This window comes from Plasmodium sp. gorilla clade G2 (genome assembly GCF_900097015.1).
Source record: "Plasmodium sp. gorilla clade G2 genome assembly, chromosome: 2".
Classification (NCBI taxonomy): domain Eukaryota; phylum Apicomplexa; class Aconoidasida; order Haemosporida; family Plasmodiidae; genus Plasmodium; species Plasmodium adleri (nom. inval.).
The window spans coordinates 41,082-68,029 of NC_041694.1; the positions used below are offsets into that span (position 1 = coordinate 41,082).

At 18.6% G+C, this 26,948-nt stretch overlaps 6 protein-coding genes across 6 annotated transcripts; 3 read left to right on the forward strand and 3 right to left on the reverse strand.

Moving 5' to 3' along the window:
• Window positions 1–566: 566 nt before the first annotated feature.
• PADL01_0200900 (Plasmodium exported protein (PHISTc), unknown function) lies at window positions 567–1,634 on the reverse strand (the record flags this gene model as incomplete). The annotated part of the gene is made up of 2 exons (XM_028680992.1): window positions 567–1,286; window positions 1,446–1,634. 2 exons carry the CDS (start codon window positions 1,632–1,634, stop codon window positions 567–569), a joined length of 909 nt encoding a protein of 302 aa, XP_028536254.1.
• A 1,666-nt stretch (window positions 1,635–3,300) lies between these two features.
• On the reverse strand, window positions 3,301–4,402 carry PADL01_0201000 (EMP1-trafficking protein; the record flags this gene model as incomplete). The annotated part of the gene is made up of 2 exons (XM_028681004.1): window positions 3,301–3,936; window positions 4,172–4,402. 2 exons carry the CDS (start codon window positions 4,400–4,402, stop codon window positions 3,301–3,303), a joined length of 867 nt encoding a protein of 288 aa, XP_028536255.1.
• Window positions 4,403–7,848: 3,446 nt separating this feature from the next.
• On the forward strand, window positions 7,849–8,875 carry PADL01_0201100 (Plasmodium exported protein (hyp11), unknown function; the record flags this gene model as incomplete). The annotated part of the gene is made up of 2 exons (XM_028681015.1): window positions 7,849–8,069; window positions 8,293–8,875. The coding sequence occupies 2 exons, from the start codon at window positions 7,849–7,851 to the stop codon at window positions 8,873–8,875; spliced, it is 804 nt and encodes a 267-aa protein (XP_028536256.1).
• Window positions 8,876–11,111: 2,236 nt separating this feature from the next.
• Window positions 11,112–15,551, forward strand: PADL01_0201200 (conserved Plasmodium protein, unknown function; the record flags this gene model as incomplete). Its single annotated transcript, XM_028681026.1, has 1 exon — window positions 11,112–15,551. The coding sequence occupies one exon, from the start codon at window positions 11,112–11,114 to the stop codon at window positions 15,549–15,551; it is 4,440 nt and encodes a 1,479-aa protein (XP_028536257.1).
• A 3,884-nt stretch (window positions 15,552–19,435) lies between these two features.
• Window positions 19,436–19,753, forward strand: PADL01_0201300 (early transcribed membrane protein 2; the record flags this gene model as incomplete). The annotated part of the gene is made up of 1 exon (XM_028681037.1): window positions 19,436–19,753. The coding sequence occupies one exon, from the start codon at window positions 19,436–19,438 to the stop codon at window positions 19,751–19,753; it is 318 nt and encodes a 105-aa protein (XP_028536258.1).
• Window positions 19,754–20,825: 1,072 nt separating this feature from the next.
• On the reverse strand, window positions 20,826–25,666 carry PADL01_0201400 (conserved Plasmodium protein, unknown function; the record flags this gene model as incomplete). The annotated part of the gene is made up of 3 exons (XM_028681048.1): window positions 20,826–21,005; window positions 21,092–21,177; window positions 21,286–25,666. 3 exons carry the CDS (start codon window positions 25,664–25,666, stop codon window positions 20,826–20,828), a joined length of 4,647 nt encoding a protein of 1,548 aa, XP_028536259.1.
• Between the last annotated feature and the right edge of the window lie 1,282 nt (window positions 25,667–26,948).

Genomic DNA, 26,948 nt, shown 5'->3' on the forward strand with positions numbered 1-26,948 from the left:
TATAAATAATATATATATATATATATATATATATATATATATATATATATTAATGAAAAAATTATAATACACTCTATAACCTTAATTCATATATGAAGCTTACCATTTCGAAAAAACATTTAAAAAAAAATTTTAAATACATAATGAAATTTCACTAATAGGAACATTCTATCTGTCTATATATATATATATATATATATATATATATATATATTACAAACATTTTTATATAAACTTCATATATAATAATAATAAAACGAATATACAAATTTCTAATTGTACAAAATATATTAAAATAATCTCTACATTTTTGCACAAATTGAACTAAAGATGAATAATAAGGCAACAAAATTATCATATTCACATATATATATATATATATATATATATATTTAGTAATAAATTTATGTATATAATTTTTCTACTTAAACTAATTTAAAAAAAAAAAAACATTTTAGAAAACAATAAAAATGGAGAATTTACAAATTATTATTTTTTTTATTTTTGTAAATTTTAACATTGAACATATTTAATTAAATTAAATATATAAATAAGTGTTTATATATTTATTTTGTAACATTGCTCATGCTATTTTCTAAAGATATCCTACATTTAATAAACGTATCCACAGTAAATTTTGTCCATGAATGCTTTATCATATTAAGAAGTATAACAAATTGTTCACGACTAGATGATTCACTATATATATAATTATATATTAAATTATAATCTTCATGCTCCTTTATTAATAATTCATCTGTAACATGACCACAACAACTCCACCATTTCTTCATTTTAACCTTAAATGGTAAATTATATTCATGAGCTAATTTCGCACATACATTCCATAAAGAATTTTTCATTTTATTAAATTTATCTCTCAAAAGAGAATGAGTATAATGCCATATTAAATACATTTCTTTCTTCTCTAACATTTCTGGTAATTCTATTACCATTCTTTCTAATTCATCTTCTGTAACTTTTCTATTTAATTCTGAAGTTTTCAATCCGAATGGTAAGGGTTCACAATCAGAATCATTGGAATTTTCTTGATCAGTTGATGTATTGTCATTTTTATCTACAGGTTCTGGTTGATTTATATCATCACACTTATCACATTTTTTATTATCTGATTCTTGGCTCATATTATGTTCTTCATTTTTATTCGAACTAAATATATCTTTTCCTGATTCAGATTCCTTCTCATATCCCTCAGCAAAATTTCTTGAATTTCGTTTATATAAATGTGATTCAGAAATTAAAGAAACATTGCTTACTAGTAAATTCTATAAATATCATAAAAATATAATTAATAGGTATAAATTAATGCACATATGTACATATATATATATATATATATATATATATATATATATATATATGTATGTATTTATTTATTTATATATATTCTTTATTGTCTTTTTCTTTTTTTTCTTTTAACATACCTGAATTAATATAAGTAAAAGAAAAGCAACCGATAATTTCATAAATTTACTTAAAACGATATAACCCAAAAATGTTCTACATTTAATTTCCCCTTTTCTATTACTTAAAAATAACATGCAAACATCTTTACATGTAACATCATAATTTCTTGTGTCATTAACACTCTGTCCCTTTTTGTATAGCCACATAACTACCTTCAATTGCTATAAAAATTATATATTTAGATAATAAGAACATGAAATGAATATATAAATAAATATATATATATATATATATATATATATATATATATATATCCTATATGTAATCTTATATTTATTTTAAAATGTTCATTTTTTTATTCCTTTTTGTTATTTTTTTCTGTCCTTTTTTTTTTTTTTTTTTTTTTTTTACATAAGAAATTATATTTAAAAAATAAAAAATTACATTACACGATTAATGTTCTACATTGAAAAATTAATTTTTTTTTTAATATATATATATATATATATATTTATTTATTTATTTATTTTTATACAACCAAATAAAATAAATTTTATAAAAATATAAATACCTATTGATAATTATAAATATATTTTTTTTAATTTTATAAATTAATTATCTAGCCTCCTGAATTTTATAATATGACAAAAAATTATATTAAAAACAAACTTAAAATAAAATTAATATTTTAAAATATAATGAAACCATTTTATAATTATACTTCTGACATATGAGAACCCACAATTAAGAACAAAAAGTTTTTTTTTTTTTTTTTTTTTTTTTTTTTTTTATCATTTCTTTAACTCATTCATAGTTATATTATTAATTAAATAGAATAGAAAATATATTATATAATATATATTTTTTTATAAAAGTTATTATATTACTTACATAAATATATATATTTAAATAATGTTTTATAATATCATAAATGGTTCCACATATAGGATCATACTTATTTTATATATTAAGAGAGTTTTATAATTTACATTTGACAAAAATTATATCTTATAATTAAACATATTTTTCTTTTTTTTCTTTTTATTTCAGATGAATGCTCATATATTAATATAAACTATACTTTTTAAATTGTTATCTCATTATATTTTAAAACATATTTTTAAGACCACATAATAGTTACATGCATATGACAATATATATGTATGTATATATATATATATAAATATATGGTTTTATTTTTTAACAGTTATTTTTTTTTCAACAAATGTTTAATAAAATTAAATTTATAAAATTGTGTCCATTTTAGAATTTATGCATTCATAATATATATATATATATATATATATATATATATATATATATATATATAATCATTTATTTTTGAATTTATTTATATTATAATTTTCTTTTTAGATAATTTAAAATGAGTCATATAAAGTTTTATTTACTAAAATAAAAAACATGTGAAAATAAGAGTTAAAAAAGTATGTAATAGAAAAATAAAAAAACAAAAACAAACTTAAATATAAAATAATTAATAATAAATATAAAAAAGAAAAACTAGTTTTTCAAAAAAAAAAAAAAAAAAAATATAAAATGAAAATATTATATATATATATATATATATTATATACATATGAAAAATGAAACATGTTAAAAAAATATAAAAAAAATTAAATAAATACATATATAATATATATATATATATATATATATATTATACGTACATAAAACTTTTTAAACAAATAAAATTTAATTATGAATAATTTTATTTTATTAAATGTGTAGAATTTTTAATTAATTAAACAAAAAAGGAAAGGCTAGAAAATAGATATAAAATATTAAAATATTTATAAACAAATAGTACAAATCTATACATATACATATATATGTGTTAAAAAGAAAAAACACTTATGGGATTTGTATATTTAAAATGTTATCTTGTTCCTTAAGTGCTTCATTTCTTCGTTGTTTATTTTTCATTAACATATTTCTCAATAAAATAGCCCATTTAAACATAGCGTGAATCAAATTAAATGTATATAACATTACATACGTTTTTGCATATCCATATTTATAAACCATAATTGGAGGAATGAAAGGTAAAATAAAAGGTAATGCTCTTGAAGATTGTTCAATAATTATTTCTAATATATCAAAAGCTTTTTGTAATTGTAAATTCAATTTACCTGATTTATCCCCACAAATTTTTGATAATCCCAATAATTTTTTAACTTTATGAATTCCTTTCGATTTTCGTTTATCGTTTCTATCACTTTTCGTATTATTATCTTCATTTGAAGAATTTACATCATTTTCTGAACCATTCAGTGAATCACCATCACCTTTTTCAGAATCTCCTTTAGTTATATTTGCAGGTAAAGGTAATTCATTTTTAAAAACCGTACCTAAGGAATCATTATTTATCATATCTCTTATAGCACTTATTCTTTTTTTCATTTCTGCTAACGATCTATTATATCTTATATTAAAATAATGCTCATTATCATTTCCAAAATTTTTATTAATATGCTTTCCGATATAACCCTAAAATTTAAAATAAAAAAAAAAAAAAAAAAAAATTAAAAAACAAACATATAAATGTATAAACGTATACATATTTAATAATATAAATATTCAAACAGATAAATATATAAACAGATACATTGTCTAAACATATAATTCTTATAAATATATGTTAAAATGTATATATTTATAATAATTAATAAGATAAGTCCCTTTATTTATTTATTATTTTTTTTTTTTTATACAAATGTCTTACATTATTATTAGAAAATTGCAATATACATATAAAAATTGTTAACATAAAAAGTTTTAATGATAAAGGATATATATTTTTTTCTTCTTCATCTTTGGAATATTCATATTTCTTATTTGAAAAAAATAGATTATATGATTTGCTAAAAAAATTATCATTTATTTCTCTTTTCCTATATCCTACATATCTACTCATATGTGCGTTGTAAATTTTCCTATTATCTTTATTGAGCATCTTCTAGTTTAATATTTCAATTAAAAAATACATATAAATATAATAATATTACAAAAAAATTAACAATATATATATATGTTATATCTAATGATATACTTAATAACAAATTCTTAATGGGAAAAATAAAAATTATAGAATAAAAAAAAATAAATATTAATAAAAACTAAAACAAAACAAAGTAATATTAATATAAATAGTTAAATCAAAAATGTTAAATATATATATATATATATATATATATATATTATTCGGTTAAACAAAATTATATATTTAGTCTTATTATATAAGATATACTTATACTTACAATAAATTCAAATTAATCTTTTAAATATATATATATATGATAAATATAAAAAATACATATTTATATCTTATTCTACAATACGGAAAAATACAAAATATATATATACATAAATGTATAATATAAAAAACATGTCATTTTATATTTAATTTATTATAAAATATAAAACTTATATCTCTATCATTTTTCAAATTACAAAATTTATATATATTTTTCTTTTTTTAATGTATTTCATCATAATATTTATAAATAAATTATATTTGATATATATATTTTTTTTCGTAATAAATAATTATAAACAAAACAAAGGAATTTAATTAAAAAAAAAAATCATATAAAATAAAATAAGTCTTTTTTATAATATTTATATATAATATAATATTTGTATATAAAATTTTATACCATTAAAAATTATTTAGTATGAATAGATAAATAAAACAAAAATAAAAAATAAATAAAATTAAATTGAATTAAATATTTTTCTAATTTTCAATTGACATATAAAATAAATATATATATAATATATATTTATTTATATTTTATTTATTATATCAAATAAATAAATAAGGAAATAGTAATTTTTTTTTTTTTTTCATGATAAATATATATAATAGTAAGGTAAATATATATATATTAAATAATATGTATTCTGTTGAGTATTCCCTATTTTTTTTTTTTTTTTAGAATTAGGATTAAGGACAAAAAAAGAAATTATTCCTTTTTTCTAAAATAATTTTATTTTAATATATATTATATAGTATTATATATATATAAAATATGTATAGAATAATATATAAATATACAATTTTTTTTTTTTTTTTCTGTATTCTCTTTTTTTTTTTATTTAATTATATATTTTTCCATAAATAAATAAATGAAAAAAAAGAAAAAATATATTATGTTAAAAATGGATAGAAAAAACAAAATTTATATAGAAAAAAACAATATAAATAATAATATTAATATATATCTTTTTTAAATGTATCAAAAATAAAGAAATAATTATTAAAAAAAAAAAAAAAATACAATACATCAAAAATTAAGTAAATTAACCTACCCTACATGCATATTTTCTTTTCTTTATAAATTTAAAAAAAATATATTGTATATTAGAAAAATAACAATTTATATAATATATTTTCAAAGTCCCATAACGATTTAAAAAATTAAAAAATTAAAATTGTATAATTTTATATATATGCAAATATAAAATTATGATATATAATATTAATATAATATAAATAATATTAAGAATAAAAATAACTTGATATTCTGAATACAATTTTTTTTTTTTTTCATTATGATAAAAAATATAATAATAATCAAAATATTAAAACCAAATTAAAGAAAAAAAAAAAAATATATATAAAATAATAAAAAAAAGGGGTACAAAGAAACAAATATAAACAAGAAATAAAAAAAAATATATATATATATATATATATAATAATTTCTTTCTTTCTTTTCTGTTGTTTGGAGTACAACCAATCATATAATATTTTTTCAAAAAATATGTATTTTATTAATAGAGAATTGTGCTTTTTTTTATTTTTAAAAATTGTACCACATTAGAAAAAAATAATACCAGCAGTAATATAAATAGTAAATATAAAATTTTTTATATAATACATATTAAGTAAATAAAGACCATATTATAATTATTAAAAAAAAAAAAAAAATTATAACAAGAAAAAATAATAAAATGTTGATCTATTAATTGGTTCAGTCGTAAATACAATTCTATTTATAAAAAACAGAGAAACATTTAAAATTTTATGAGGTAAACAAAATATTCATTTAATTAAAATAATATATATATATATATATATATATTATATATGTATACATTTTAATTAAGAAATTATTATATTTTTCTTTTTTAATAATAAAATAAACATTGAAAAAATGTAACTTTTATAGTGAACACTATTGAAATTATATTCAGGGATCCATTCTTCCTAATTATATTTTGTCTGTTTTTCTCTTTTTTTTTTTAATGTACCACATGATATATATTCATATATCCAGTAATTCTATTTATGATCATTATTATTATTATTATATTACTATTCTATACATAATATTATTAGGAACCTTATTATTAAGCTATTTTCAGGATTAAATAATAAAATGGTGTTTTACCATTCCATTAAAAATAAGGAGAAAATAATTTAATCAGTACCTTTTACTATAAAAATATTAAACATAAAACAACTTTAATATATTATTTAATATTATTCTATGTATATAAAATAATATATATATATATATATATATATATATTATCATTTATAGTTATAGTAATAGTTATATATATTTTTTTCTTATATCAATATATTAATGAAATTTTTATATCATTATTATTTATATATATATTTTAATTTACTATATATAAAAAAATAATAATATGTAAAAAAAAAAAAATAAAAAATAAATGATAGAATTCAAATATTGCTCAACACATAAATTAATTTCTACAAAAATAAAATATATAAATTAGTATATATATATATATATATATATATACATTATTTTTTTCTTCCTACTTTACATTTATACTTAAAAAATATAATCAAAAATAAATGTTTAAACATTCCTGTAATCATTTTACAAGAAGTGTTCATTATATATATATATATATATATATATATATAAAGTAAAAAAATTATGTGTTCTTATAGTAACGTTTAAATTTAAATAATTCTAAAATTAATAATTTCTTAAATTAGTTCTAATAAAAAAAAAAAAAAAAAAAAAAAAAAAAAATTTATAATAAATTATATAAATAATTTAATTAAATATTTAATTTATATACAAATATATATAGGAATAATTAGAATCCATATAATAACATAATTAGAACCATCTATACGTATAATACATATCATGTTTTCCCCCCCCCCCCTTTTTTTTTTTTTTTTTTTTTTTATTGTTAAAATAACATAATGGCTGATTTATTTTATAAAAGTTAACTTTTCTTTTTAATAGTGGAATTAAAAAAATAATAATAAAAGAATAAATATAATGTCATATGATAAGTATTCATTAAATGTACGTTGTGTGTATTGGAAGAACCACATAAATATACATATATATAATATATGTATATCTAAAAACCTTTTAAGATTTTTTTAAAAAAGAAAAAATGTATATTTCATTAAATATGGGTTTTCATAATGATATAGATAGAAAAAAAAAATGTAAAAAACAATTGTGTAATTTCTTTTTTTTTTTTACAACATTTTTATATATTCAAACATGGAACCTAGATGATATAGATAAAAGAAAAAAAATATTTAAAAATTATATATATTCAATACTTTTATTAATTTTAGTAAGGAGAAATGGTTATTCCTACAATGATGAGTAAACTGAATAAATAAAAAATGATTACATGATGTATATTAATTTATCATGAAATATTTATACATATATACATACATACATACATACATACATATATATATATATATATATATATATATATATATTATTTGAACATGTAGTTAATTTTATTTATTCATAAAAAGAATATATATACCATAATAATTATAATATACATAGTATTATGTTACATGTTCTTTTGCAGCTTTTATGTGAATAAAAGTCCAAAAAGTATTACAAGAGAAAAAAAATATATGTGTCAAAGAATAATTGTTGAAAGAGAAGATGTTATATGGAAACAAGATTTCGAAATAACATTAAACCAAAGTAGTTATGAGAAATTAGGTTTACCTTTTGAAAAAAAAATACCATATTCTAAACGTGGAAAAGAAATTAAAAAACTTTATGATTTAACTGAAAGAGTAACAGAAATATGGAAAGAATTATTAGAACAAATGGAAGTTAAATATTTGATTAAAACTCATCATATGAATCATAAATGGAGAGATTTTATGTGGGAAAGTAAATGGGCACTTTATTTAGAACATGTATATAAATATATTAATGATAAATTAAATGAACCACATGTATCTATTGTTGAAAAAGAAGTTTTTATTCAGAAATGGTTTAATAATACTTCTCATGATTTTAATTATTTTATAAATTTTGTTTTTGAAAGATGGAAACATAAGGTAAAAAGCGCGTGCGAAAAATATGAAGGTAAAAAATATCCTTCAGAAGATAATTTCTTCAAAAAAAGAATACTCAAATTTTTCAAAAAAAAATAAATATATTAAAACTCCATATTTTCATATAACACCTATATATAATAATTCAATTAATCAATTTATTAAATAATCTATTCTTAATTAATTATTTTAATTAATATAGATAATTAATAAGTCAACAAACGCAAAATATGCCTCTTCTTATGCATACCATATGAAAAGTAGAAAAAAAAGAAAAATATACACATTGAGTAAAAAAACATAAATATATAAATATAAATATATATATATATATTTGTTTATTTATTTATAATACAACAGAAAAAAAAAATATATCAATATATTCTTTTAAGCAAATATTATATTAGAAAAATTTTGAACGTATAACAAGACATCCACTCAATTTATTAAACATATTATTCTTCTTGTATATATAAATTTTATAAATATTTTAAAATTAAAATATTATATATTATTTTACAAAATACTTACACTCCTTTATATTCCGGAATATAAAATATTTTATTACATTCACAAAGAACTTTACACCAAATATAAAAAAAAAAAAAAAAAAAAAATACAAATTATAATATTTTATATATATATAATCTTAAATTTTTTTTTTTTTTTTTTTTTTTTTTTTACTCTTCCTTTATTATTTCAAAATATATAAATAATAATTATATTAATAAACAAATCAACATGTTTTACATAATATATCATAAAATTTTATATCACATTTGTTCCTTTTTATTTTTTTTTTCTTTATTTGTTTCTTTGTTTTCTTTATATGTTTATTTATTACCTTTTTGTTTCTTTTTCATAATAAATATAACATAAACCATTTATCTAATACCCATATATATATAATCCTTATATATAATATATATATATTATTTCAAAAAATTAATACATTCTTATTAATGAATTTTAACATATATACATTTTAAATTCAATGAAAAACATATTAACAAAAAAATTAAAAAAAAAAAAAAGAAAAGAAAAAAGGAAATAAAATTAAATAAAATGAAATGAATGAATTGATTAATATAAATATTAAATTCTTTCCTAATAGAAATAGTCATTTTTTCCCCCCCTCCTTTTTCAATAAAAGGATATATATATATTATACAATATAATATATTTAAATAATAATATAATATAAAACATATATATAGTAATATATTAAATAAAACACTTCTGTAATATTATATATATATATATACAATTTATAGTATGCAAAAAAAAGATCAAATGTAATATGTATACAATATATATATTATATATATATATTTCTTTTTATCCCATTCATAATAATTTCCAATAATTTTACATGTTAATCAAAAGGAAAAAGGTATCTATATAATATATTATATGTATATACATATTTATTTATTTATTAAATTAATTTGTTTTTTTATTATATTTTGTTTTATTTATATATATAGGTAGATGTGGTACTTATGATTAAAAATATATTTCAAAAAGAATATTTTTTTTTTGGGTACTTTATTATTGTACACCTTAAAGAGAAAAAACATAACCATTTCATTTATAAAAAGTATTAGTTATGATATATATATTATATGTATTAGGAAGAAAATATATTTAGTGATATACACATGCAATTTATATAAATTTTTATATTATAAATAACAATTTTAAAAAGTTCCTAAATAAGTGTATACGTTCTTATATATAATATATCTGTGATATCTTTAATCTTTTGAGTTTTTTTTTTTAAAAGATAAGTTTTTAAAAAAGATAAACCTTTAGTATTAATATATAAAATATCATGTAGTACTTAAAAAAATAAATAAAAAATAAGTAATCCAAATGGAGAAAATAAAAAAGTGGTATGTAATACTACCTAAAAAAGAGAAAAAAAAATAGAAAAAAAAAAAAAAAGAAAAAAAAAAAAAGAAAGAAAAGTACATGTAATATATATATATATATATATATATTATGTTTTTAATGTTTTATTTTGTTCTTGTTATCTTTTCTTAATATATAATACTGAAATATACATATATGTATATGTATTATGTATTATGTATATATATATATATATAAGTTTAAGTTTAAGTTTAAAAACATATGTATTTTTAATTTTTATATGTTAGAATTTAATTATTATATATATATATAAGATGGTTCGTTTTTATATAATTAATCGCATACCTTTAATTTAATATAAATATAAACATATATATATATGTATATATGAATATAGAATTTGTTAAGTATATTTAATTCATTTTATTTTTATTAATTTAAAAATAATAATAATAAGAGAATGTTAAGGAAATATATAATATTAATATATATCGGTGTAATTCTAAATTTCATAAATAAAAATAATGTAGGGTCTGTTCCAGAGCCCTTTTCATTACAAAATGAAGATTCTATAAAAGAAGGAAAATATACATATACGGATAATTTGCTTTGGGGAGAATCAAATATAAATACACCTCAAACACTATCACAAGAAAATGAAGTAATAAATAACGAAACAATAGATACAATAATAGAATTGGATTCTTATTTTCCAGGTACCATAAATGAGGAATTTCCTCATAGTATTCAAATAACCAATGAAGAAAATAAAGAAGATAAACAAAATAAAGAAGATGAACTAAATAATGAAGATAAGCAAAATAAAGAAGATGAACTATATAATGAAGATAAACCAAATAAAGAAGATGGACTAAATAATGAAGATAAACCAAATAAAGAAGATGAATTAAATAAAGAAGATAAACCAAATAAAGAAGATGAATTAAATAAAGAAGATAAACCAAATAATGAAGATAAACCAAATAATGAAGATAAACCAAATAATGAAGATAAACCAAATAATGAAGATAAACCAAATAATGAAGATAAACCAAATAATGAAGATAAACCAAATAAAGAAGATGAACTAAATAATGAAGATAAACCAAATAATGAAGATAAACCAAATAATGAAGATAAACCAAGTAATGAAGATAAACCAAATAATGAAGATAAACCAAATAAAGAACATGAACTAAATAATGAAGATAAACAAAATAAAGAACATGAACCAAATAAAGAAAATGAACCAAATAAACCAAGCACACATAAAATAAATATAGAAAGTAATACATTATCTGGAAAAAATGAACGACATAATAAAAATATCCCCAAATCATTACAAAAAACAACAAAATCTGTCAAACAAGAAAATAATAACTTTACACGTAGATATCCAGAAGTAGCGAAAATAGATTTTGGTCCCATAACAAAAGTATTGGATGAAGAAAGTGATTATAGTAGTGATGATTTAGAAGATCAACTATATTATGGTTATGAAGGATTAGAACATGAGATGAATGAAACAGATTTTCATATAGAAGGTCTATCAGCATATGGTGATATTATGTATGATATAAATGATGTGGATAAAGAACTTGATATAAACGAAGAAAAAAAAACTACAAACACTACGGACAAGAACAAAAAAAAGAGAAATAAGAAATCTTCTAGAAAAAGAAGAACGAAACAAAATAATAAATATAAGAAGGAAGACGAAAATATAGAAATTCATATACCTCAAAGAATTTATAAACAAGAAAAAATCGAGATATTAGATAAAAATGAAAAAGAAATAAAATACCATAATAATGTTAAAGAAGAACAGGAAGTAAAGGAACAAGAAAAGGAAGTAAAGGAACAAGAAAAGGAAGTAAAGGAACAAGAACATGAAGTAAAGGAACAAGAACATGAAGTAAAGGAACAAGAACATGAAGTAAAGGAACAAGAACATGAAGTAAAGGAACAAGAACATGAAGTAAAGGAACAAGAACATGAAGTAAAGGAACAAGAACATGAAGTAAAGGAACAAGAACATGAAGTAAAGGAACAAGAACATGAAGTAAAGGAACAAGAAAAGGAAGTAAAGGAACAAGAACATGAAGTAAAGGAACAAGAAAAGGAAGTAAAGGAACAAGAAAAGGAAGTAAAGGAACAAGAAAAGGAAGTAAAGGAACAAGAAACGGAAGTAAAGGAACAAGAAACGGAAGTAAAGGAACAAGAAACGGAAGTAAAGGAACAAGAAAAGGAAGTAAAGGAACAAGAAAAGGAAGTAAAGGAACAAGAAAAGGAAGTAAAGGAACAAGAAAAGGAAGTAAAGGAACAAGAAAAGGAAGTAAAGGAACAAGAAAAGGAAGTAAAGGAACAAGAAAAGGAAGTAAAGGAACAAGAAAAGGAAGTAAAGGAACAAGAAAAGGATGTGAAAGAACAAGAAAAGGATGTGAAAGAACAAGAAAAGGATGTGAAAGAACAAGAAAAGGATGTGAAAGAACAAGAAAAGGATGTGAAAGAACAAGAAAAAGGGGGAATAAAAAAAACAGATATTACTAAAATAACAGAAATAAAAATTGGGAAAGAAAAGAAAGACGACGAAGAAGAAGACGATGAGGGAACAGATGATGAAGACGACGAAGAAGGAACAGATGATGAAGACGACGAAGAGGGAACAGATAATGAAGACGACGAAGATGAAACAGATGATGAAGACGACAATGAGGGAACAGATGATGAAGAAGGCGAAGAGGGAACAGATGATGAAAACGACGAAGAAGAAACTGAAGTAGACGAAAAAGAAGAAACAGAAGTAAACAAAAAAGAAGAAACAGAAGTAAACAAAAAAGAAGAAACTGAAGTAGATGAAAAAAAAGAAACAGAAAAAGACGAAGAAATAACAGAAGAAGATGAAGAAGAAACCGAAGAAGATGAAGAAGAAACCGAAGAAGATGAAGACGAAACAGAAGAAGATGAAGAAGAAACAGAAGAAGATGAAGACGAAACAGAAGAAGACGAAGAAGAAGGAGAAGAAGAAGACGAAGAAGAAACAGAAGACGAAGAAGATGACAAAAAAGAGGAAGAAGAAGTAAAAGAAGACGACAAAAAAGAGGAAGATGAAAAGAAAACAAAAGAAAGAAAAAAAAAAAGAAAACAGAAACAAAAAAATGATAAGCATGAAGGAAGAAGAAAAAATAAAATGAAACATGATGACTATGATGAATGTTTGAAAACGCAAAATTATTATCCACGTGATATGGCATTTGAACAACAACAATATTTCCCACATAATATTCCATTAGAACAACCATATCATCACCCACATCATACTATAAATCACCAACAAAATCATCATACACATCATACTATAAATCACCAACAAAATCATCACACACATCATACTATAAATCACCAACAAAATCATCACCCACATCATATTATGAATCACCAACAAAATCATCACCCACATCATATTATGAATCACCAACAAAATCATCACCCACATCATATTATGAATCACCAACAAAATCATCACCCACATCATATTATGAATCACCAACAAAACCATCACCTACATCATATAATAAATCACCAACAAAACCATCACCCACATCATATAATAAATCACCAACAAAATAACCACCCACATCATATTATAAATCAACAACAGAATCATCACGCACATCATATTATAAATCACCAACAAAATAACCACCCACATCATATTATAAATCACCAACAAAATCATCACACACATCATACTATAAATCACCAACAAAATCATCACCCACATCATATTATGAATCACCAACAAAATCATCACCCACATCATATTATAAATGAACAACAAAATAACCACCCACATCATATTATAAATGAACAACAAAATAACCACCCACATCATATTATAAATGAACAACAAAATAACCACCCACATCATATTATAAATGAACAACAAAATCATCACCCACATCATATCATAAATGAAGAAAAAAATCCTAATCAACGTCGTAAATCAAAGAAACAACCATATGATCATGTTAATTACACCTCAAGACAGGATCATGGACCTCAAAATAATAGCGTTGTAAAAGAACATGAAGGTAATATTCATGACATGGCAAATGGACAATACGAATCACAAGATATGAATAAGAATAAAAAAAAACATAAGAATTGTAAAAATCGAAAATCTAGAAAAGAAAAAAAACGTCCTATAAATGATAATTCATCAGGAGAATCGATTAAACATGTATATAATAAATGGCCTCAAAAACCTGGCCGTCATACAAATAATGCTTCATTCGAAAAACAAAATAGTCATGAATATAATGTGAATATACAAGATGGACAGGTGCCTGTATATTTTAAATATGAAGATATGTTAAGAGTAGATAAATCATTTTTTACAACTGTCAATAACATTTGTGAAATCGAATTTATTTCTACAAAAAATTATTTAATGACAATAATTGATAACGACGAATCAAAACATAATTCTTTAAATGATAATGATGCAATATTAAAAGAAATAAATAAAACTCAAAATAATTTTATTAATTTTCAATTACCATTAGAAATTACAGTACCAATGGCTCTTCGTATAAGTGAACGTTTACGTGCCTTTATTTTTGATAAAGATTTAACACCCTATTATATAAAACAATTAACAGATATATTTGAATTAGAAAAAGACGCATCAAAAATTTATTATTATTATCTTAAATGTCAAAATACGTCTGAAGATAAAAAAGGTTTATTTAAAAATTTAGATTCAATAAAATTATGCTATGATTCACAAATTGATAAAAATTTTGTTTATATACCCAAAGATAAAATACCTGGAGCTTTATCCCGTATATCCAACTTCGTTAATGATTTACTTTTTTTACTTCCAGAATTTAGTTAAAACACACCATTATAATGAATACGATATTATCCATAATTTATGAATTAACAAAATTTTGTGAAACAATATTATTTTTTTTTATTTTATCCTAATCAAGTTTTTTTTTTTTTTTTGTACAAGAACATAAATATTATATGTACAAAAAAAAGAAAAAAAAAAAAAAGGTATAAAATTATTAATAATATATATATATATATATATATATATATAACTTGATGTCTTTTCTTTTTTGATTACTTTTAAGATATATAATTTATTATATGTAATAATAAACATATGTATTTATAGTTTATATATATAATTATGTTACATACCTTATATTTATTTTTTATATCTTTGGAACTTTTATAGTTCAAAAGTGCAATATTATATTTTACACATATATATATATATATATATATATGTATGAATATAACTGTGTTTGATTTTTTTTATTTTTTTCCCTTTTGATTTATGCAATATATTGTATATATATATATATATATATATATTCATATTTTGTATGTTTGTTGTTACAGAGATATATATATATATATATATTTTTTCTTTCTTTAATTTATATAATTTTGATTTGTAATTAAATATAAAATTTATATCTATATTTAATTCTTTGTATAATTTTTATTTTATTTCTACATATATTTTTCTTTTTTGGAACTTTTATAATTCAATAATTTTATTATGTTAATATTTTTTTACTTGTAGCTTTTTATGTATATACTATTATTATAATTTATATAATTAAATAATGTAATGTATATATATATATGTATAATTTATGTTTCGCTTTTCATTATATATATATATATTTCATCTATAATGTAATTAAGCTTTAACATCTAATTAAATTATAGATTTCAAATAATTTAAGTTCAATATTTACATAGTCAATATGACTATATATAGTTTGATAATACACACTAATAATCTAATAATAATAAATAACTAATATCAAAAAGAAAATATCTTTCTTATTATATTTAGGTCTATAACCTTGCCTTATATAATAGTAAATAAATATATATATATATATATATATATATATAATCATATTAAAAAAAAAAAAAAAAAAAAAAAAAAAAACTTATAGTGTTATAATAGAATTATAATTTTATAATTTCTATATATAAAAAAAAAAATGATCACATATATAATCATTATTTAAGGATAACAATATATATTAAATATTTAATATTTTCAAAGTTTATTTATAATACACTAAAATACTTTTAATATAGAGTATACATTAAAAAAAAAATAAATATAACCTTGTATTCGTTTTGGTTTTGCTTTTTTTACTATATTTTCATCATCCTAATTTTAAAAGAATTAAACCTTTTTCTTTTGAATTCATTACATTATTCCTTCATTTGATAAGAAAAAAAGATTTTTATCAAGCAAAATAATTTTATTTAAAAAAAGAAGAAATTTTCTTTCTTTAAGAACTACATGTGTAATTTATTCTATATATTTAAACCTTACAGTATTTTGACTATTATATGGTTATAAATAAATATAAATAAATAAATAAATAAATAAATATATATATATATATATATATATATATACATATATTTGTTTATTATCTTCCTTTTAGAATAAGGTACATATAAAGAAGAACACCTAATAAAATATGAGCCATATAAATTAATTTATTCTATATTATTCATATTATTCTAAGTATAGCGTAAATATTCCTAAATAAGTTTCTTTTGTTAATTCTATAATATTTTTTTTCATCTATATATTTATAGTATTAGCCAATTTTATATTTAATAAGCAAATGTAAAAAAGAAAAAAAATAACAAAAAAAATGTGTTCTGAAGTTATTATAAATTTAAACATATATAATATATATATATATAACTATTTATTTTTAGAAAACGCAGTACTTGAATATCTACATTTTTTTTTTATAAAAACAAAAAAAAAAAAAAAAAATACATTCACATACAATTAAAACCATCTAAAAAATATATATAATATTATATCCTTTATCCATAAAGACCTCATTAAATATATTAGGTGGATATAAAATTATACTTTAATTTTAAATATACATAAAACCAAAAAAAAATGTATGTTTTTTATATAATATAATGTTAATGCATAAGTTATATGAAAATTTTTATAAATTTTTGATACTCTTTTAAGTTAGTTCATTATTATTATATTTATTTTTAATACACAAAAGTAATTTTAAAACCTCACGATGTATAAAACATATTTATATTATATATATATATATATATATATATATGCTATATTACTATAATAAAGTACCCTTCACTTTATTTTTATATCTTATTTTTATGGCACTTATATTTAAAAAGAACTGTTCTATAACTAATATAAAAGGAATATAAAAACTTAATAAAAATCGCTGCTATATTATTATATATAAATATAATTTCTATAATACTATCACAAAATAATTGGATAAATTTTATTTTTTCATTATCTTCATAATATTGTAATCTTTAATTTTAAAGATGAATTTGAAACCTTTTTTTTTTTTTTTTTTTTTTTTTTTTTACATTTAATATTATGGCACCTAAACAAACATTCATTATTTAAATATATTATATATTATTATATATTATGATCTGACATGTTATAGTAAATATTATAATATTTATATATATTATAATTATTATTTTATAAAAATATATTTAATAAGTATTATATTATTTATATTGTATTATATTATATTAATAAATATATTTATATATATAACTTTTATTATTTACAGTTTAAATCATTGAATTTTTTTTAGCTACTTTTTAAAAGGCATTTTTTATTATATATTTAAAAAAAAAAAAAAGCATGCAAAAAAAACAATGAACCATAATAAATATATAAAATATAAAATATAGTTATTTTTAAGTAAGTAAATATTGTTCTATTGAATTAAAAATATATATCCAGTTATTTATTTCTCTTTTATTTTTTTTAGTTATATATATATATATATATATATATATAAATATATCATAAATATGTATATAAAATAGAGGTACCCCAAAAAAATGTTTTTACAAAAAAGGTATTTTATTTATAAATATCTATATTATTTTAAAAAAGAATAATGTTAAAAACTAACCAATGTTTATTTTTTTTAAATTATATCACCTTTTTATATAATTCTTATATATTTTTTATACCTTTTTTTTTATGAATAAACCGAAAAAAAAATATTTTTTTATAAGAAAATTATTATGTATATATTAAAATAATAAATATAAAATAATCATATTAAAAAAAATAACAAAAAAAAAAAACATAATAAATAATAATAATTAGTACATTATTTTTATTTTTTACTTCATCCACCTCCTATATTTTTATGTTGTTTTTTTTACATTTGTATTAATATAATACAAAACCCTATTAAAAAAAAAAAAAAAGAGAACAAATAGTTATTTTTTTTTAAAACAAATATTATTATTATATATAGAATATATTTTATTATATATATATTATATATAAAAATATATATTTAACTAAACTTTTTTTAAAAAAATAGTTTTTTATTTTTGCTTTTTGTTTTTGTTTTTGTTTTTGTTTATGTTTTGTTTTAGTTTTTTCTATTTTTAAAATTTTTTTAAAAAATATTTAAAATTTTTATTTTTTAATTATTTATTTTTTTTAAATTAAAAAAAAAAAAAATTAATTTTTTTAATTTTTAATTTTTTTTAAAATTTAGTAAAGAAATTTTTCTTTAGTAATTTTTAATATATAAATTTTTTTTTTTATAAAAATAAATAATCATTATTATTTTATCCTAGTTTTTATTGGATTATTATTAATACCAATATTATCATATCTCCCACCATTGATTTATTTATCAATAATTTATTTAATTTTATTTTATATTATTCAAAATGAAACTCTCCAAAATTTTATATTTCTTCGCAGCCCTCTTAGCTCTCAACTTTATTGCCCCAAGAGATTACAATACTATGGTAGAAGCAAAGGCAGGAAAAAAATTAACACCAGCAGAAATTAAAAAAAGAAACCAAAAAATAATGTTATACAGTTCTATAGCCTCAGCAGTTGCTTTACTTATTGGGGGTGCAGTTGGTTTAGGTATTCATTTAAATAAAAATAAAGGAGAAAAAAAAAAAGGTACTCCAGCAGCAAAAAAAACTGAAAACAAATCAGTAAACCCATCAATATCCAGTACCATGTACAGAGCTTAAATAATATAATAAAAGAAAACTAAATATACACATATATATTAAATAGATATGTATATATATAAAGAGAGAGAGAGAGAAAAAAAAAAAAAAAAAAACAAAAAACAAAAAAAAAAAAATTAATTTTTTTAATATCAAATATATATAGTATAAGAACCTTTTATTCTATATATTTTTCAGATATGTATTTAGTTTCTTTTTTTTCCTTTTTTTTTTTTTTTTTTTTTTTTTTTTCATTTATGATTTATATGGTCGATGCTTAGTACAACTTTGAGATTAGAAAATGGAATAATTCCATTTTTCTTTGTAACGAATGAGAAAATTATAAGTTGAATGAATGTATATATTAAAGATGGAAATACCATAATATTATACATATATATATATATATGTGTTTTTATCATTACTTATTTATATACCTGCATATTTTATTTTATTACATAGAAAAAAACTTTTTTTTTTTTTTTTTTTTTTAAATCATAAAAGTAAACTGAACCTTTTCTGTAATTATTAAGTATTTTATTTTCTTTCAATTATAAAGTATATATTAAAATATACGTTAGTTTTAAAACGGAATCATAATATTTAATGTGCGAAAAAAAAATAATATATATATTTAAAGATCCCACCATAAATAATATATATATATATTATAACATATAATATATATATGTGTACTTATTTATTTCACTCCTTGGGGTGTCTTTTGAAAGAACAAAACATTTTAGAATATATATGATGCGTTTTTTTATGAAAAGTTTTAATTTTTTTTTCAATTATGAAAAAAAAAAAAAATTTATTAAAAAGACAAATAAATATTAAATAAAAATATATATATATATATATATATATATATATATTATCATTATACGTAATATGGACGTATAAAAACAAATAATGTATAAGAAAAAATAAACATATATATATATATATAATATTAACAAAAAAATAAATAAACTAAAATGGAATAAAATAAAATAAAATAAAATAATAATAAAAAATATATATATATTTAATTAATTATTCAAATTATTTATAAAAATATTTCTCTTACAACACTACTATTTTATTATTGTTAAATTCCATATTCAGATAATTCAACAAATTTTGATTCAGAATAATTTATATTTTTCTTTACATATTTTATACTATCATATGTTAGTAAAAATATATTACTGTATTCATTCATTGATAAAACAATATGACCGTTTTCAACTGCAACGTAACAGTTAGCTAACATAATCGTATTGTCAACCTAAATATATGAACAAATAAACATATATATATATATATATATATGTACATTTATATTTATTCTATTTTTTCTTTTTTATAACTTACTTGAGAATACTCCTTATACTTCATACACAATTTCACATACACACACCCAGTCTCATCACCCATTAAAATGTATACAAAATTATCTACTTTAAAAAAATAATATAAAATAAATAAATAAATAATTCATATCAAAGGATTTAAGTATTAAATATATAAACTTTCTATTTACTTTTATTTATTTTTTTTTTTCTTACCATTATAATCATTTGACTCGATAACCTTCAGAACAATATTAAAAAGACTCATATAAGGTTTCATATCTTTACATTTTAAAAATGGTAAAGGAGGTAACCCATTTAAAGCTTTTAAATAGTTTAAACTATCTGATGCATATTCAAAACATTTTATATATGACATAGGATGTTTAGAGGAATTTATATTTGTTTTTTTTTTATCATTTTGTGTATATAAAATATTATTACTTTCAGTATTCATTTTATTTATATTAAAAGGATATTCAAAATTCATTGAACTAACGCAATGTTCATCTTCTCCTACAATTAAATTATTACTATTGCATTCATCAAAAGTATATACATTATCTACATATTTTGTATACTCATTATTTTTAAATATATCATTTGAAATATCAGACATATACATTTCATCATTTAAATTATTATCATTATTTAATTCCTCCTTCTTTTTCATAATATTGTTATTATATATTTCGCTTTTCTTCTGTACACATACGTCATTAGATTTAATATCATTACTACTTATACTCTTTTCTAATATATCACAAATTTCTTGTAATTCATTTTTATTACTTATAGAAAATGAATCATGTACACTTTTTATATCGTCATTATTATTGTTTATATATTCATTTGAAATATTATTATTTAAATCAATATTATCATCATTTAATGTTTCTTTATCATTTTTTATACTAGTACGCGATATAACCAATTCATGGTCTTCAATATTATTATCCATATATTTTTCTGAATATTCTGCAACTAATAAATCCTTTGTTTTTCTCTTTCCTTTATTATAAAATATTATATCACTGTTCTCTTCAAAATAATCAACATATTCATTATCTCTTTTTTCGTATTTTTCTCTTATATCTTGTGCTAATTCTTCACTTTCATTAACAGATATTTTGTGTTCTTTCAATAAATTTTCAGTATTATCATCACCATATATATTATCATCACCATCTATATTATCATCACCATCTAAATTATCATCACCATCTAAATTATCATCACCATATATATTATCATCACCATCTATATTATCATCACCATCTAAATTATCATCACCATCTAAATTATCATCACCATCTATATTATAATCACCATCTAAATTATCATCACCATCTAAATTATCATCACCATCTATATTATAATCACCATCTATATTATCATCACCATCTAAATTATCAACATCACATTTTTCAATGAGTGATTCATTTTTAAAATCATGTATTAATATATTCATATCATCATACGAATTATTTTTATTATTCATATGATATTTACCAAATTTAACTACCTCTCCTATTTCATCTATTTCTATTTCATTTTCATAATCATTATTATCTTCTCTCTTCAAAAATATGTTTTCACATTCAAAGGTTTCATTATTTTCATAAACAAAATCTTCTTCATTTATTTTTGGTACTTTCTCGTCAATTTCATAGGTTTCTTTATTTTCAAAATCAAAACTGTTGTTATTAATATTTCGTATTTTAACTTTGGAATCTTCATTCTCTTCTTTATTTTCATCAGCAATTAAAAAGAACTCTTCTACTTCTTTTTCCTCATCATAATTATCTTTTATTTTTTCTTCATGTATTTTCCACATCTCTTCATTATACTTTTCTCCTATTTCTACATCATATTTTTTTGGTACTTCTTCATACATTTCTTCAACCTCTTCAACAAAATGTTCTCTCATTTTTTCATCAAAATTTTCTTCTACCTCTTCAAAAAAACGATCTCTCATTTTTTCATCATATTTTTCTTCAACCTCTTCAAAACAATTTTCTCTCATTTTTTCTTCAAAATTTTCTTCAACCTCTTCAAAGAAATTTTCTCTCATTTTTTCATCAAAATTTTCTTCAACCTCTTCAAAGAAATTTTCTCTCATTTTTTCATCAAAATTTTCTTCAACCTCTTCAAAGAAATTTTCTCTCATTTTTTCATCATATTTTTCTTCAACCTCTTCAAAACAACTTTCTCTCATTCTTTCATCAAAATTGTCTTCAACCTCTTCAAAGAAATTTTCTCTCATTCTATCATCAAAATTTTCTTCAACCTCTTCAAAGAAACGTTCTCTCATTTTTTCATCATATTTTTCTACAACCTCTTCAAAAAAACGATCTCTCATTTTTTCATCATATTTTTCTTCAACCTCTTCAACAAAATGTTGTCTCATTTTTTCATCAAAATTTTCTTCAACCTCTTCAAAGAAATTTTCTCTCATTTTTTCATCAAAATTTTCTTCAACCTCTTCAAAGAAATTTTCTCTCATTTTTTCATCAAAATTTTCTTCTACATTTTCAAAAAAATTTTCTCTCATTTTCTCATCAAAATTGTCTTTTACATTTTCAAAAAAATTTTCTCTCATTTGTTCACTATATTTTTCTTCTATCACTGTTTCACAGTTCTCATCTATTTCTTCAAAATTATTTCGCGTTTTTTCATCATCATATTTTACTTCGGTCTCTTCGAAATGTTTTCTTCCTGTTTCTTCCTTATATGTTTTTTCGTCTGCTTTATCATAATTTTCTTCTACATCATAATTTTCTTCTACATCACACTTTTCTTCTACATCATAATTTTCTTCTACATCACACTTTTCTTCTACATCATAATTTTCTTCTACATCATAATTTTCTTCTACATCACACTTTTCTTCTACATCATAATTTTCTTCTACATCACACTTTTCTTCTACATCATAATTTTCTTCTACATCACACTTTTCTTCTACATCACACTTTTCTTCTACATCACACTTTTCTTCGATATCATAATTTTCTTCTACATCACACTTTTCTTCTACATCATAATTTTTTTCTATATCACACTTTTCTTCTACCATCCTTCTATCATTAATTTCATCCACATTTTTATACTTGTCATCCCAAAAGAAACGATTATTTTCAAAAAATTCTCTTGATTCATCCACAACCTTTTCATCATAATTTTCATTTTCATATGCATTCTTAGCTTCATACATTTCGTTCTTTTCAAAAATATTATGCTCATCAAATTTATTATCTAACCAAATATTTTTTGACATATCACAATTTTGAAAAAAATTCTTTCTTTCTTCTGAAAAATTGGAGAAAAGAGGATCGTCAACAGCTATATTTTCTAGGTTCTTTTTATTACTATCAAATACATTCTGATATTTTTCATTTCCATTATCTTGTTCCTTATTTAATGAACTAGGTATAATAAAATCAAATTCATCATTATTATTTTTATTCATAACCTCAAAATTGTTATATATTATATCCTCATTTATTGTTGTAGGTTCATAATCCTTTGAGTACACATTTTGTAATATATCCGAAAAATTATTTGTTTCAGTATTATTATTAACACAATAATCTTCACATTGATTACTTTCCATTTTCCTATTTATAAAAGATATATCTTTATCTTCTGACGATATATTATTTTCATTTATAAGAAACTTATTTTTTATAGAAAATATATCATCCTTATTATTATTTGACAATTCCTTATCACTCATTTCGTTATTTAAATTATATAAATTCTTCTCATTGTTATCATGTTTTAATTTTTCAAATGTATTAAATCTATCTATTGCTACATCATTTTCAATTTTCCCAAAATTCATATTATAATTATTTTTTAGAATAAACAAATCATTTGATATTACATCATTTTTATTATTATTTCCTTCATAAATATTCAAATTATCGTTAAATAAATTATCATTAGGTATTATATCACTTAATGTATTAAAATTTGTTTTATCTATTATTGTATCACATACGTTAATATTATCAATATGGTTCATTAATTCTTCTTCCTTTAGGTTTTTCTCATTTTCAAAAGAGGTATTAAATTGAAAGGAGCTAAAATTATTCTGATCTATTTTAAAAAAATCATCTGTATTATCATCATAATTTTCCATAGGTGAATCATTTACAAAAATGTTACTATTGCTAGAATGTATTATATTATTATTATTATTATTTGATGGATAAATATCATAATTTGTACAAACAGTTTTATCACTAGAATGTATTATATTATTATTTAATGATGTAATATCATTATTAATCGTAGAAAGATTTGTATCATTTAATATATATCCTTTTTCATTTATAAAATCATTTACTTTCATATAACATTGTTCTTCTTTTATTTCATTCAATTTATTTATCTCTTTATCATCAAATACAAAGAAAAAATTATCCTCCTCATTTTTAAAAACGTCATTATTCTTTTTATGTTCTTCAACTTTTTTCTTTTCATGTAAATTTAATGTTACATCCTTTTTTTCCAAATCTTCATTTTGCTCCCTTAATATATTATCAGATTTCCTTGACCCAGCAGTCAGTTTATTATACAAAAAAAACATATTCCTTCTACAACTAAATAATTATAATAAATATATGGGTTCATATATATAAATATATATGTGCAAATATATCTACAAAAAAATTGCTGTCACCAAACATTATTCTATTAACGTATTAATTACTTGTTCAATTTTTTAAAAACAAATTAATATAATAATATTAATATTATTTTAATAACATGTGTATATGTAGATATGCAAGATATTGTTAAAGCATTATATTAATTTCTTTTCTTTTCATTACATCATTTTAAAAAACAAAATAAATATAAATATATATAAATATAAATATAAATATATATATATATATATTATAAATATATTTTATTACAATAATAATACACAGGTATTTGTTTAATTCACTTTCAATATGCAATTCAACAATAATAATATTGTAAAGAATATCAACTTTTTAGAATTTCATAAATAAACAAATAAATAAGAAAAAATAAAATAAAAAAATAATAATAAAGAGATTATTTTTATATTATAATCCTTAAACAAATAATTCATACATATATATATATATATATAATATATTATGTATAAAAATTGACAATTATATGAAACACGAAAATTATTGTATATTTCATAATATAAATGTATTGAAATAAATGAACAAAAAAAACGTCCAATTTTGGAAAATCATTTTATATACATTTAAAAAATTTGTTCATGTAATAAGTGTTAATAAAATTATATTAGTTTTCCTTTTTTCATTTTTTTTTCGTAGATCGTAATAAAATATATATATATATATATACATATATAATAATTATATTAACCTTAAAAGGTTATAATATATATATTTTATATACGTATATATAATATATGCTTATGAGAACCCAAAACAATATTTCCTACTTATGTAATATTTTATTTATATCACATATTATGTGAAAAACATTTTTTCTATTATTCTTAAATATATATATTATAATATATTTATGCGTGGGAATTTTTTTAATACAATAAAAAAAATCTAAGCTGTAAAGCTTAAAAGTTTATTTGTGATTTTATTTAAAATATAATGAAAACATATATATATATATAATATATATATATATATATATTTTTATATATACAACTTCACACCATTTCATACATTTTCCTTTTTTTTTTTTTTTTTTTTCTTTAACAAAATGATATGGATTAATATATATTATTAATGCATACACATATAATACTAAGCCATACAGTACAAATTTTTATGAAGAAAAAAATATATATAACAAATAAAGAAGACTTAGAAAAGAAAAAATATATATATATATATATATAT